General features: G+C 40.8%; 1 protein-coding gene across 1 annotated transcript in view; it reads left to right on the forward strand.

Moving 5' to 3' along the window:
* hmcn1 (hemicentin 1) overlaps positions 1 to 15,870 on the forward strand; it is a 610,612-nt gene that overhangs the window by 298,001 nt on the left and 296,741 nt on the right. Inside the window, exons 23-26 of the mRNA XM_060830300.1 lie at positions 2,090 to 2,217; positions 4,176 to 4,448; positions 9,210 to 9,305; positions 13,726 to 13,917. Of these exons, the coding sequence (XP_060686283.1) occupies positions 2,090 to 2,217; positions 4,176 to 4,448; positions 9,210 to 9,305; positions 13,726 to 13,917 (689 nt within the window). The remainder of the gene's footprint in view (positions 1 to 2,089; positions 2,218 to 4,175; positions 4,449 to 9,209; positions 9,306 to 13,725; positions 13,918 to 15,870) is intronic.

Here is a 15,870-nt window from a genome sequence, read left to right on the forward strand (position 1 = left end):
CAAGTTTAGATTTAGATTACTTACAGTGTGGAAACAGGCCCCTTGGCCCAACAAGTCCACACTGACCCTCCAAACAGCAACCCACTCAGACCCATTCTCCTACACTTAGCCCTTCACTGAGCACTACAAGCAATTTAGCATGGCCAATTCACCTAACCTGCACACTTTTGGACTGTGGGAGGAAACCGGAGCACACCCACGCAGACACGGGGAGGGGGGGATTGTGTACACAGACAGTTGCCTGAAGCCGAACTTGAATCTGGGTCTCTGGCACTGTGAGGCAGCAGTATTAACCACTGTGCCACCATGCTGCCCTAGACTTTCAACTCTAAACTATAAAAATAAGACTTTTCTATATATTTTGCATAATTTAAATGGTTAACAGTTTGACTATATTACTTACAGTATGCCTCTGTTGTTGTGAAAGTCATAAAAATTAATGATCTTAGTTTGACTTCTATCATTTGATTAAATCATGAGATGTTTTGTGGACTAAAACCACTTCTAAAAAGAAAAGACACTGACTTATCATGGCCATAGTGATCATCTGACCACAGATTTAGCTAGTTCATGAAATCATCAATAAAGAGACCCCGTCTGAACTGAAACTGACATCGTCAAAATGACTGAAACCAGCTACTCAGATTTTTCTGATACTATTGATGTGCTCAGTTGTCTTTGAGTTTTCAATTGTTAAGTAGTGGCAGCACCAAAATTTTGATCTTCTTTTCTGTAGACACTGAACCATGTGGTGTTGTCTTCAGAATGTTCTAGGTTTGCATTTGCAATTTGTAGCTTTAAAAGAATCTATCACTTTAAATTTAATTTGTAAATGATTAATTAACGGAATTTTTTTTCCAAAAGGATGGAGTGATTAGATCTTCTGTTTTTAAACAAATCTATCTAAAAATTCCACATGTGGTTAATCAAAGTAAAAAAAACAAAAGTGAAGATATTCTAGAGAGAACTGGACCTTTATAAAGGGAGATTACCTCAGTATTGGTAGTCTTTCTCATTCCACTGACCAGGTCTATGAACCTGTACTTGGTTAGTTTTAGTGGAATGCTCAGTTTGCTTGAGGATTAGGACTGCAGTGAATGACTCCTGCTCTTCATGACATGGATCAAAGATGGAAGCTGACAGACACTTATTTGGTATAATTTATTTCAATAGGCCATGTAAATTTGAGTACAGGAGTGGTTTCCACATTTGCCTTTTGTCATGCTTGGTACCTTGAACATGAGATATAGAATTTTATTCCAGCAATTCATTTTATCACCAACCTCGACAAATGGATTATGCTATCAATTTTTTTCTTGCATTGGAAGAAACTTCAAGCAAAGCTACAACCACTGGAAACTCCAATGATTCTTTTATCATGAAATCTCTCTCATGTTTTCCAAATGAAGAGGCATTGCCAGCCCGAAACCTCAACTCATTCTGTCTCCATAAATGTCACCAGACTTGCAGAGGATTTCCAACTTGAAGTTTTAATTTCAGATTTCCAACACTCAAATTTCTTGTTCGTGTATAATGTGCTTTATGTAAATCTATATTACAAATGTTGTTCTCCTGATTTGAGAACCTTGTGCTGAAATTACAAGACTGTCTCACAGTCATTTCATTTATCTGTTTCTAAAGTACTGGAGATGGTAAAACAAAATACTGAACGGGTCAGATAGCATAAGTGGAAAGTAAAACAGTCAATATTTCGAACTGGTGAACTTACGTTAGAGATAAAAAGTGAAATCAGGCTAAGTGAGAACAAGAGACAAGTGGTGGCAGTTCGGGTCAAAGGGGGAGGCAAGGGGGAAAAAAGGGAAGGTATATGTTAGGGTTAATGGTGCATGCAGAATTCATTATGGGGCAAGTGAATAAACAAAATATGGGTCTAGAGGAGCTACAACAGAATCATTACCTGCATGTACTGTACAAAATTGTAGCCATAGTTATGATCTGAAATTAATAAAGTCAGTGTTGAGTCAATTATTGCTAACGTTGTTATCTTAAACCTGAAAGCATTATATAATTTCCAGGTACCCTTTAAGATGTTAGCATTTGTTAATTCAAAATGTATTTTATATTTCAGACATACTCAACTATCCTCTGGATTAATGAAAATTATTGAAACCAGACTGTCTGATAGTGGGCTCTACTTATGTATTGCAACAAACATTGCTGGGAATGTAACACAGTATACTAAACTGACTGTAAATGGTATGTTTTCATTTATGTTTAGATTAGTGATGTCAGTTCTTTTTTTTGGTATCAAAGATCAGAGATGCTTGGGGTGAGTTCTTTGAGGATCGTTACTGCTTAGTGTTCAGCTTGTGATGTTTAACTGCTCATAGGATCATGCCATGTACTTTAACTCTCCAGAGAGAAAAACATATGTTTTTGAAATTTGTTTGAGTTGAACCATCAATTCACTTGTGACTCATGACAGTTTGTGTTGAGGTCAGTACTCCAGTCTCATTTCTATCAGTATTTAATTCTGTTGAATATATTGAAATGGATTTCAGAATTTAATTACAAACAGATATTTCATTTATAGTCTCTGCACTAACTCCCATTAGCAAAAGTACAAGAATATGTTATAGTAAAATGGTGCAGATGTAGGATATTTAAAGTGTCACCTGCATGTTGAAAAGCTATAGATAATGCTACTTTCTTAAATTGATATTTCATGAATCAGTGCAATACACTGTTTAAATGATAGAACCTTAGAGCATTGAAGCAGGCCACTGGCCCATGTGCCTGTCCCCACTGTTGAAAAAGCTAATATTTCTTCTTCACTGTTGTTTACCCATAATCCTGTGTTTCCTGCTTTTCAATATGAACTCTGTTCACTTTTCCACTGAATCAACTTCCAAACAGTACACATCGGGCAAAGTGACTCATCTTATCACGTTGTGTCTTTGTGATACGTGATTCCAAGTGAATGAAAATAATAAGTGCACTTTTCCAGAATCCACACCACTACAGAGGTTACTAAATGCAGTTTACGTTCAACGGGAATATGTACAGGAATTGTACATTTTTATTCATTTTTATTTTATTTTTATTCCACAAAAGCTCTTTTTGGTGTTACCAAAACAGTGATTTCCAAGTGTTCTTCTCCAGATTTTAAAGATTATAGCCTGGACTTTATGATCAGTGACAAAGGAACAAACTCTATTGGTGAAGACTGTTACACCCTGTGCAGAAGCAGGTTATCACTGACAGCAGCTTGCAGATTTGTACACTTAATTGTGTAGCTGCATATGCTGCAGGTTACCTAATTGCCTAATTACAGCCTTACTATTATTTCTATTGCAAAGTCCAGGTAGCATATATTTTCACTCATTCAGGATTAGCCACTCCATGCAAACAGGAACCTCTTTATAATAAGCCCTTATGTAACAAACTTTCCTTTTAGTTATTTCTTATGTGACTGATAAACTACTCAAATCAGAAAGAAGAGACGAGAGGTGCTTCAAAATTAGAGAAAGGTACCCAGGTTTGTTTCAGCACAAGGAACCACAGAGCCACTGCATTGGTGTGAGCAGAGCAGAGCAGACAGAAGGGAATGATGGGCTAAAGAGCTGAGGAGAAAGAGAGGACTGCAGATTCTGGCGATCAGAGTCAAACAGTATAGTGATGGATTAGCACAGCCACTCAGGCAGCATCCAAGGAGCAGGAGAGTCGACTTTTTGAGCACACGCTTTTCATCAGAAATTAGGGAGGTGGCCCAAAGGGGCTGAGAGGTAAATGGGAGGGCTGAGTGAACAGCTGAGAGCAGGATGTCAATGCAATCATCCATTATAAGATTATTAATGGCAGTTAATACATTAACATTGAAAAATGTACAGCCTGGTAAAGTACAGTCTGGTATACTTGTAGTTAGGACTTTTCTGTCTGTCTGATGGGATGAGCATCACTTTCAGTATAGTATAATGTAGGCAAGGCTTTAGTTTAAGGTAGATGTGTGAAACATTTGTTAATGTCAATTAGTCTTCATTTGAAAAAAAATGGACAGTTTCAATTGTTACCAAGATGGCTAAATAGCATATCAGGTTGTTTTTTTCTGTCTGTACTATCTGAACTTTAAGTTTAATGTGTTTAATATTTGGATTCAAATGTGTTCCACTGAAGAAATCCTATCATAAATCTTACATTGATTACTATCTCTTTAGTTCCTCCACGAATTCAACCTGGACCCCGTGTTATTAAAGTCCAAGCAGGTCACAGGGTTGACATTCCCTGCAATGCATGGAGTATGCCGAAACCCACTATAACATGGTATAGAGGAAGTAACAACATTTTGCCAGATAACAAACAGTACAATGTGGATGCTGAAGGCACACTGACTATTGAGAAGGTCCAACTCACTGATGAAGGAGTTTATAGCTGTGTTGCCAAAAATGTGGCAGGTCAGCATGAAGTAAATACAACTGTCCAGGTTCATGGTGAGTATTAATTGAGACATAAATAAGAATATATTTTTGACATAATGTTGAAGAAAAAGAGTTTGAATGCAGTACTGGTTTCTAATGCATAGTGTTTGTAAAACTGGCATGCTAAAGTCACATTTTAATAGTTTGATATCTCTGCATCATTAGTGAAGAAAGTGAGGTCTGCAGATGCTGGAGATCAGAGCTGAAAATGTGTTGCTGGAAAAGCGCAGCAGGTCAGGCAGCATCCAAGGAACAGGAGATTCTTCAGGAAGGGCTAATGCCTGAAATGTCAAATGACCTGCTGCGCTTTTCCAGCAACACATTTTCATCTCTCCATCATTAGCCAATATTCTCATATATGATGAACATAAAATATGGAGTATTGAATATCCTTTTACATGCAGGATTATAGTGAAAAGCTTTTACAATGTCTGTGCCTTATGGCAACATCTCAGGTTCAAGTACCCAGCTACAATTCTTGAATGCAGCAGAGGAATAAAAGTTGTTGCATTACTTTGCAGAGTTGAAAAATAAGTTTTAAAATAGCATATCATTAAAGGGTTGACATTACAGTAAGGTGGGAAATTTCAAATTAAACATTACATTGTGTCAGCTCAGCACAAGGCCTCCGCACATGGTCTGACTGCCTGCGCCGGACCCCACTCCAACAGCCATCCCCAATCCACTTCAAGTCCCAGTCCGCCCTGTACCAGCATTCAGCTATTCAGAGTAAGTTCCAGGACTGTCTCCCCCATGCTGGTCTCTACCCAGGACTGGCTACCTGCATGCTGCTCCGGGGCTGCTTCCCAACGCTGTTCCAGGGCTTGCAGCCCCCCCTGTTCCGGGACTCACATATTTATATAGATAAATATGATGAGTTCCTTAATGTAACTGGGCAATGTTAATACTATTTACATAGGGACAGGAGCAGGCCATTCAGCCCCTCAAACCTGTTTCAACATTCATAGAGTCATAGAGATGTACAGCATGGAAACAGACCCTTCGGTCCAACCTGTCTATGACAGATATCCCAACCCAATCTAGTCCCACCTGCCAGCACCCGGCCCATTTCCCTCCAAACCCTTCCTATTCATATACCCATCCAAATGCCTCTTAAATGTTGCAATTGTATCAGCCTCCACCATATCATCTGGCAGCTCATTCCATACACGTACCATCCTCTGTGTGAAAAAGTTGTCCCCTTAGGTCTCTTTTATATCTTTCCCCTCTCACCCTAAACCTATGCCCTCTAGTTCTGGGGTCCCCAACCCCAGGGAAAAGACTTTATCTATTTATCCTATCCATACACCTCATAATTTTGAAAACCTTGATAAGGTTACCCCTCAGCCTCTGATGCTCCAGGGAAAACAGCCCCAGCCTGTTCAGCCTCTCCATGTAGCTCAAATTCTCCAACCCTGGTAACATGCTTGTAAATCTTTTCCAAAGCCTTTCAAGTTTCACAACACCTTTCCGATAGGAAGGAGATCAGAATTGCATGCAATATTCCAACAGTGACCTAACCAATGTCCTGTACAGCCACAACATGACCTGTCAACTCCTGTACTCAATACTCTGACCAATAAAGGAAAGCATACCAAATGCCTTCTTCACTATCCTATCTACCTGCGACTCCACTTTCAAGGAGCTATGAACCTGCAGTCCAAGGTCTCTTTGTTCAACAACACTCCCTAGGACATTACCATTAAGTGTACAAGTCCTGCTAAGATTTGCTTTCCCAAAATGCAGCACCTCGCATTTATCTGAATTAAACTTCATCTGTCACTTCTCGGCCCATTGGCCCATCTGGTCCAGATCCTATTGTAATCTGAGCTCATGGTTGATTTGTGGTCTAACTCCATACACCTGCTTTGACCCATCTGCCACAGTTTTGCCCACTCACTTAGTCTATCAATATCCTTTCGTAATTTTATGCTATCACCTATACCGTCTACAAAGCTGCCTAACTTTGTGTCATCAGCAAATCTGGATATATGACTTTCTATGCCAGTGTCCAAGTTGTTAATAAATAATATGAATAATTGAGGTGCTAACATGGATCTTTGTTTGACACCATTGGCCAAATCTTGATAATTTGAATAACTACCCACTACCCCTACTTTCTGTCACTTGTCACTCAACCAATTTTCCAGCAAAATGGTAATTTGCCCTCAATTCTGTCAGCTTCTACCTTAGCTAAAAGTCTTATGTAGGACTTTTATCTGATGCCTTCTGGAACTCAATATAAACAACATCCACAGACATTCCACTGTACATTACCATAGGGGTGGAGCTAATTCTTATCAGTATCTTTGTGAAGGTTAACACCATGTCTCTGGTGATCCTAGTAAAATAAAGATGGAGAGGAGGTGGTCAACACACAGATTCATGAGGTAACTATTAGGTGGGGATGGGTAGAATTGAAAAATGGAGTTGTTCTGGATATGGTTGAATTGGTAAGTATGGGACCAGTCAAGGTGAGTTTTATTTAGATCATGTAGGAAATTGATAAAATAATGATGATATAATCATGAAAATTAGGCGTTGATTTGAGAGGTAACAATATGTTCACCAATTTTGGAAAGGAAAGAGTAGTTGCAGATAATGTGGCAGTTTTCAGAGAGACATACCAAACTATTTTTTGAGGAAGTATGTGACAATGTTGAATTTGAATAGGATAGGAGGGGATATCCAAAGAGAGTAAAAAATGAGGTCTGCAGATGCTGGAGATCACAGCTGCAAATGTGTTGCTGGTCAAAGCACAGCAGGCCAGGCAGCATCTCAGGAATAGAGAATTCGACGTTTCGAGCATAAGCCCTTCATCAGGAATAAGATAGAGAGAGCCAAGCAGGCTAAGATAAAAGGTAGGGAGGAGGGACTAGGGGGAGGGGCGATGGAGGTGGGATAGGTGGAAGGAGGTCAAGGTGAGGGTGATAGGCCGGAGTGGGGTGGGGGCGGAGAGGTCAGGAAGAGGATTGCAGGTTAGGAGGGCGGTGCTGAGTTGAGGGAACCGACTGAGACAAGGTGGGGGGAGGGGAAATGAGGAAACTGGAGAAATCTGAATTCATACCTTGTGGTTGGAGGGTTCCCAGGCGGAAGATGAGGCGCTCCTCCTCCAGCCGTCGTGTAGTTGTGTTCTGCCGGTGGAGGAGTCCAAGGACCTGCATGTCCTCGGTGGAGTGGGAGGGAGAGTTAAAGTGTTGAGCCACGGGTGATTGGGTTGGTTGGTTCGGGCGGCCCGGAGGTGTTCTCTGAAGCGTTCCGCAAGTAAGCGGCCTGTCTCACCAATATAGAGGAGGCCACATCGGGTGCAGCGGATGCAATAGATGATGTGTGTGGAGGTACAGGTGAACTTGTGGCGGATATGGAAGGATCCCTTGGGGCCTTGGAGGGAAGTGAGTGTGGAGGTGTGGGCGCAAGTTTTACATTTCCTGCGGTTGCAGGGGAAGGTGCCGGGGGTGGAGGTTGGGTTGGTGGGGGGTGTGGATCTGACGAGGGAGTCACGAAGGGAGTGGTCCTTGCGGAACGCTGATAGGGGAGGGGAGGGAAATATATCCTTGTTGGTGGGGTCCGTTTGGAGGTGGCGGAAATGGCGGCGGATGATACGTTGTATGCGGAGGTTGGTGGGGTGGTAGGTGAGAACCAGTGGGGTTCTGTCTTGGTGGCGGTTGGAGGAGCGGGGCTCAAGGGCGGAGGAGCGGGAAGTGGAGGAGATGCGGTGGAGGGCATCGTCGATCACGTCTGGGGGGAATCTGCGGTCCTTGAAGAAGGAGGCCATCTGGGCTATGCGGTGTTGGAATTGGTCCTCCTGGGAGCAGATGCGGCGGAGACGAAGGAATTGGGAATATGGCATGGCGTTTTTACAGGGGGCAGGGTGGGAGGAGGTGTAGTCCAGGTAGCTGTGGGAGTCAGTCGGTTTATAATAGATGTCTGTGTTGAGTCGGTCGCCTGAGATAGAAATGGAAAGGTCTAGGAAGGGGAGGGAGGAGTCTGAGACAGTCCAGGTGAATTTCAGGTCGGGATGGAAGGTGTTAGTAAAGTTGATGAACTGTTCAACCTCCTCGTGGGAGCACGAGGCAGCGCCGATACAGTCATCGATGTAGCGGAGGAAAAGGTGGGGGGTGGTGCCAGTGTAGTTGCGGAAGATGGACTGTTCCACATATCCTACGAAGAGGCAGGCATAGCTGGGGCCCATGCGGGTGCCCATGGCAATTCCTTTAGTTTGGAGGAAGTGGGAGGATTGAAAAGAGAAGTTATCCAAAGAGATGCAGCTAATTGCAATATGAGCTAAAGGAGATCCTGGAAGGGAAGTTAGTTGCTCAAGTGATTAATGGGAATAATGTCAAGGGAGCAGGCAGTGGAACTCAGGGTCAAGATAAATTTCATAAAGTTTGAGAGGGAGAAGGAATTTAAATTGCAGTAAAGCTTGAGTTCAGAACTCGAGCAAAGTGGAGCAATGGAGGAAATGTTTGCCAAAGTTTAAATGTGGGGAAGTAAGAGAAGAAATTGCTTGTGGTCTTAGTAAGGAAGTCTACAAATGTCTCATAGTTATTGTTGGAGATGAGAGCACAGCAGAGAGGATACAGTTAATGAAAAGGGTTTTCATTGCCAGTTGTTTTAAAAGTAGTGGGCTTCTTTTTCCATTGAAGAGTCAGGTCCTATAACACTTGATACAGTGGTGATTGGCCTAACCAATTACAATTAGACATGCTTAAATTAGCACCTTTTTAACTTGATGAATTGAGTTGATTGTTACTATTTCTATAATTTTTACAGAACCTCCTACGGTTGAAGACCCAGGGCCTCCATACAATAATCCTTTTCAAGAGAGAGTGGCAAACCAGCGTATTGCTTTCCCTTGTCCAGCCAAGGGTGAGTCTGAAAAATTCATATATTATGCACTTTAGAACCCTTAGAACATATTATATTCTAGGTCACACAATGGTAGATGGTTAGATTTCATATTGCAGCAGAACTTCCCAATACCTGGAATGATAGAGAGCATACCTCATGGATAATGGGAATTGGACAATAATTGGACACCAAAAAGAGGGTGGTGTAATCTGTAGTACACTGTTTGGGAGAGTAGGCAAGGTAGGAAACCTCACAAGCGTTTGAAACAAAACTTGCATGAGCACTTGAAAAGTCATAAAATTTAAAACTATTGGCCAGTTGCTGGAAAGTGGGACCAGATTTAGAGTAGACACAGTGGGCAGAAGGACCTCTTTTGTACTGTATAATTCTATGGTTATGTAACTACCCTTCCTAGGATTTGAGACACAGCTATTTGGTTGATCTATAAGCAGTGTGTTTGCCATGTAAACAGCAGACTTGACAGCAACATGTCCACATCTTTAACAGATACTATTGACAATCATGACAAGCTGTCTGGCTTTATATTTTCAGTAAAAAGGGAAAACAGAACTACTGTGAGCAGGTAAGTTCTGATTGAAGTGGCATAGTGCAAAAGGCAAGGAAAGGCAGAGATGCTACGCCTAGCCAAGTAAGTGCAGAGTGAGTAAGTGAAGACCGCTAAGCTGCACTTGCTGATGCATGAGCTAGTTGCCTATCCCATTCTCTAAAGTCTGCTGACAGCAGTATCACAGTGAAAGGTACTGATGCACTCCAAAGTGCAGGCCTAAAATGGTTGAAGTGTATTATAAGTGAGTCGGAGATGTGTTATGATGATGCGATGAGGTTGGTGCACATTGATGCCAAAGTAAGTGGATGTGGACATGGAGCATGCACTGAGATTTTGGGGAATACTATCTAGGTTGGACGTCTGGAGGAACAAATGGAGAGCTGAAACCACTAGATACGTGCTCTGACTTTTATGTTTGTAATTATCACTGTCCAGTTTTTGTCTAGCATGTGGGAGAAAGAAAATTGCATATGAATGGGGTGAAACTTATGAGATGTAAATGCATGCAAATAGGCCTCTTGCTGATGGATAATGTATACTAGTGAGATTCTTATCTCGCCATTCAAACCTTGGCCTTAAAATTGGACTGCATTTTCACAATTTTCCCGATATCAAAGGTTGAAGTTTGACTTTTCTACCTGGAGTGAAGACTGAGAGGAGATTTGACAGATATTTTCAACATCATAACTAGGCTGGACAGAGTAGATAGGAAGATGTTGTTCGTGCTCATAAAAGAGAAAAAGAATGAAAGGGCATAGATTTAAACTAATGTACAAATGAAGCAAAGATGATATGGTTAGAATATGGAAATGTGGTGAATGCTTACTTAGAGGCATTCAAGATGGGATTTTGGATAAATATAGTTTTGCAAATATACAAGGGGACAAAACAGGAGATTGGCACTTGGTAGTAGGACCAGGAAATTAAAATTTATTTAAAAAAGATTTGCCCTGGAAAAACATTGGGAATTTTTTCAGGATAAAAGTTGTCAGCTCAGTTTCAAGGATTTATTTTTCCAAAGTAAGTGTTGTTCATAATGACCTAATAGTCATATTTTGAAAGACCAGTACACATTAGTTATACATGAAACATTATAGCTTTTAATGGGCTGAAATCTGTGGTTCCTGAACATACACTGAGCATTTGACTATCAGCTCAAACAATATTTCCAAGAATTGAGAGCAATAACTGCTCTCTTTGGCAGATGATAATCTATGAAAATATCACTACCAGCAGGGGGCACCACATAAATCAGCTGTGAAAGAGTTTTATATGCAAAGGAAATCAAAACATTTCAAAATAAGACCATGGCTTAGTTACTCTGATCAATGATATCCATTTTTACTCAATGAATGATCAACAGACCTGATATCGAGTCATGTTTGTAAGCAGACAAACAGCATAGACAAACACTTTTCATACAATTTCAAACCCAAATCTCCTGCCATTCATAAGACAGGAGTTAGAAAAAATTGGTATGATGCCATAATATGGTACTATTCTTTTCAAAGGAATCAAAGGTACTTGATTCGTCATAATCCATCTATGCAAATTCCAGCAGCCTTTAATGCCTTGCCCTCCTAAAAGAAGCATGACACACCAGCAATCAGGTTCCATCCATGAGTATTCTGCTCGAAGACAAGTCCTTAATTAATTGTCTGCTGATGTTTTAACCTGAGCCATTTTCTAGGACTGTTTTCTTAAACGATGGTTTGCTATTGCTTTCCACTTTCATAGGAGTGGACAAGGTATCAGAGCACCTTGTGTCAGCATAGCGTGTCAACTAGAATGGAAATTGAACCTGTATTGTAGGCATTATTCTGAAATGCATACTGGCTACCTGAGGAAACCAGATAAATGGCCTGACTTTTCCAATGGCTGTATAATTCTTTCTGCAGTGTAAATGGAAGATGTGCTAGGTGACGCTGTGGAATCCTCTACAGAGCAGACTCTGAGCGAATTGCCAGGGAAATTGAAGATTGCATTGGGCAACCCTCTGAAAGTATCCATTTACGTTGTAAACTCACAGTGGCACTGCAATTAAGTCAAGAGTTACTCTGGAAAAGTTAAGCTATTAAAAATCTAGTGTTACTTCTGAATAACTATTAAACTGAAATCCAACTTGCCACGTTCAGCCCCATCTAAACAGCCCTCAGACCCTGACCCAACACTACCCCTGTCCTACCCAACACCCTGTCTAAACATGGGACATGAAAGGCTCCAACAATCCTATTCTCTCCCTGGGACTTGACAAATTCTTGCCACTGAGCTCAACAGACCCCTTCCCCGCCAAGGCCTGAATGTCCATGCCATCCTATCTGACTACCCCCTCTCCTACTGGGACCCAGCACCACTCACCCCCCAGCCACCTTGGGGCCCAACATTCTTTTCCCTACCACCAGATCTGATACCACCATCACCACCACCACCCAACCTCCATGTCACAGAATCTGACATGTCTCTTCTGTCCCTTGACACCCAATGCCTTCTTACTCCATGAACCCAACATCTTTCCTGCCCTTGCAGGCCCTATCCATTTCAACTTATCCTGAATGCTCCATCACTTATCTGGCTGCCTCACCATCTTATGCCTTGACGACCTACCTACTTGTCTCCCAGGCATCCTATGTTACTTACAAGGCACCCTATCACATCCCATGCACCTGGCACCCTGCCCTGCTAGCGCAGTAGCCTCCCACTTGTCTAACATATATACATATTTTCACAGGAGCTAAGGAAGTGGCTGCCAATGATGCAGCACCTTTAAATCCCAGAATATGGCACCTAACTGCTTTGAAAAAGGTATAACAGTATAGCACAGAAATAGGCTCTTTGGCCGACCAAGATTACGCCAACACATGATGCCTTTCTGAACTAAAAAAGGTTTTGTTGCGATGCAGTCCATATCCCTCTACTCCCTGCCTACTCATATACCTTTACATAATATTCCAAATGTGGCCTAACAAAAGTTCTTGATTCTTCCAAATCAGAAACTCACTATTTCCTTTCAATATTTGCTCTCTCTGATGATAGAACCTTCACAATACAAACTAATTTACATTATTATTCCATGAATACCCCGATGATCTACTCTCTGACATGTACTGCTTTAAAATCATGCCTTCATAAATCCTGTCAAATTAATTATTACACCCCTACATACACACAAAGCTACATGCCACTAGTTCAAAATCTGATTCTCAAATAAATGATGTCTTATATAGATATAAACAAACATATACCTTACATTACAGGCTGCCCACAGCCTATGGCCAACTTTCAGTAAATCTACAATTCCAATTTCATTGCTAACTGTAACCAAGAATACCAAGAAATCACCTCAACTCTTCAGTGGTTAACATTGCAAACATACTGAACTTGGTCAGACTCTGAATGTATATATTAAATGGTGCTATGCTTTGAATTAAGTAATGTCAACCTTCTACAATCATATTAAAAACCCGATGATGCTGCATCACAATTTTAAGATGATCAAAATATAACAACTGAAATATTTAAAGTTGAAATACTGCTGTCTTTTAGACAATACGCTTTAAAACCTTATGATAATTACCATGAATGCATATTTGACTATCATTTAAGTAAAACATTATAAAGTGGCTTCCATGAGAAACCTTTGAGGGTTATGGAATTTCTGTGCTGCAAAGGCATTAGTGGTACTTTCTGTCCTGTACCAACTTGACATAAATTAGCTACTTTTTACATGATGTGCGCATAATCAATGTGCCCATAAAGATTATTCCAGGAAATCTGCCAAGTTCTTTTTAAAATTTGTGCTCTTGGCCATTTATACAATGATTTATAAAGAGAGTATTTTTAATTGAGTAGTTTACAATTTTCTGTTATTAGGTATCCCAAAACCTGTAATTAAGTGGCTACGTAATGGAAGAGAGCTGACTGGGACTGGGCCAGATGTTTCCATTTTGGATGATGGGACTTTGCTTATTGATACTGTTTCACCACATGACAATGGAGAGTATGTCTGTGTAGCAGTCAATGAGGCTGGAACATCAGAAAGAAAATATCAGCTGAAAGTCCATGGTAGGTACCTATAAGATTACAACTTTCCCCCAAAATTCTATACAACCCAAATATTTTAAAACCTTCCCTGTAAAGTGCACAGATAAAAAAGAAGCCACTCATACTTGTTATTGGAAACTGAAACTTATTTAATTTTAGTTTAGTTTTCATCTAACCCATTCTTTCTAATCTTTAACATTAAAATCTATGGGTATGAAATTCAATAACATGGCATTGAATGTAGCATTGCTACAAAGCCCTACCCCGGGTTTTGCAACGACTGGCTGCAACAATGGCCACAACTTGTTCAGTCCATGTTGTATTCTCCAGGACTATGAGTCCATGCAATTGTTTTATCTGTGTACACTCAGAGATGTTGAGTTAATTCTATCATGATGTCACACAGCTTAGCCCTGAGTTGGACAGTGCAGATAGTGATGCTGCATCATTGTGCACTCTTGCCCACTCTATTTGTCTCCAAGTTAAGTGGTAGGGTTGAAACTGGTAACTGCAAATATCAAATCAAGTGATGGGTCTTTTCTGTCACTGTCATGCTGTAGTTCTCTTCTTCTTCCTCCAGGGTCTTCCATGGATACTAGTTGGCAGTCATTATGTGTCTGAAACTCAGAAGGGGGAGGATTCTGTGAGCAATGTGTTTAGTGGGTTGGAAGGCAGGAGGTCAATGGTCACACCATCAGCTGCTTGTTTGTCATGTCAGATAACAGGATGCAGATATATTAGGGTTTGAGAATATGTCACCACTGCTGATCTCCCAGAAGATTGTTGGAATAGTGATAACATGGAACAAGCTGTGAGAACTTTGAAAATAAGGTTTAGAATTTTAAGATAAAGATGTTACTTAACAAAAACTTGTGGGGGTTCAGCAAACACAGAAATGATAAGAGAATAGGACTTCTTGCAATTTCAGAAATGGAGACATAGTCTTGAGGGATCAAGAGACCCTAACTAATCAGTTCCAGAAGGGTTGGAGCAGGTGCTCAATGAAAGGAGGCCAACTTACATAGTTTGGACCTGAGAACCTGAAATTTAGACAGGTTCAAGTTTCTGAAGGGTAAAATGCGAGAGACCAGTTGAATATATTGCAAAGTCAAGTTGAAGGGTAACAAAGGCATGGATGAGGGTCTCAGTAACAGATGAGCTGGCACTATACAAAGTCAAACAATGATACAGATGAAGAAAAATATAGCTTAGAATTGGCACAGTGTGAGGTTGTGATCAAATTTTCACAAATGTTGCAAAGATACTGGTTTAATCTCAGATAGTTACCAGAAGGAGAGATGGAGACAGTAGCTAGGGAATAGAGTTTGGAGTAGAGACAGTAAGGAATAGATGTAAAGACTCCACTGCAGGCCACAAGAAATGCAGGCATGCTTCTCCCCTGCCAGCTGTGCTCTCTTATTTTGTCATCCTGACTTGAATGAGAGAGGTTGTGCAGTATTTGTGTTTGTGTAAAGTAAAGCCGTTGTTAAATACTGAATGTTGATGGCGGCAGCAAGAGCTGAGTGTAAGTATGACAGAATTGGTAGGTACATAAGGGTGATGTGGAGTTACTGGATGTTCAATATCATCAGAGAATTCCAGAGGTTGCTAATGAAGCTCAGTTGGTGTGGCAGCATTTGTGAAGAGAAATCAAAGTTAACGTTTCGGGTCCAGTGGGTCTTTTGGAAACAAAACATTAACTTTGATTTCTCTTCACAGATGCTGCCAGACCTGCTGAGCTTTTCTAGCAACTCATGTTTTTGTTTCTGATTTACAGCATCCGCAGTTCGTTGTTTTTTTTAAACAGAATTCCAGGGATTGTTCTCCGTGAGTAATGTAATGTAATGTGATTCATTGAGCATCATAAAAGGCTTGTAGTTTGGTGGTAAGATTCATTCACTAATGTTAACCATCTGCATCACACCCTCTTGTGCTATTGAATCTTGGTCATCCAGTTTGGAGTCTGGAAGTTGA

Source organism: Hemiscyllium ocellatum, chromosome 9 (genome assembly GCF_020745735.1).
Source record: "Hemiscyllium ocellatum isolate sHemOce1 chromosome 9, sHemOce1.pat.X.cur, whole genome shotgun sequence".
In the NCBI taxonomy this organism is placed as follows: Eukaryota; Metazoa; Chordata; class Chondrichthyes; order Orectolobiformes; family Hemiscylliidae; genus Hemiscyllium; species Hemiscyllium ocellatum.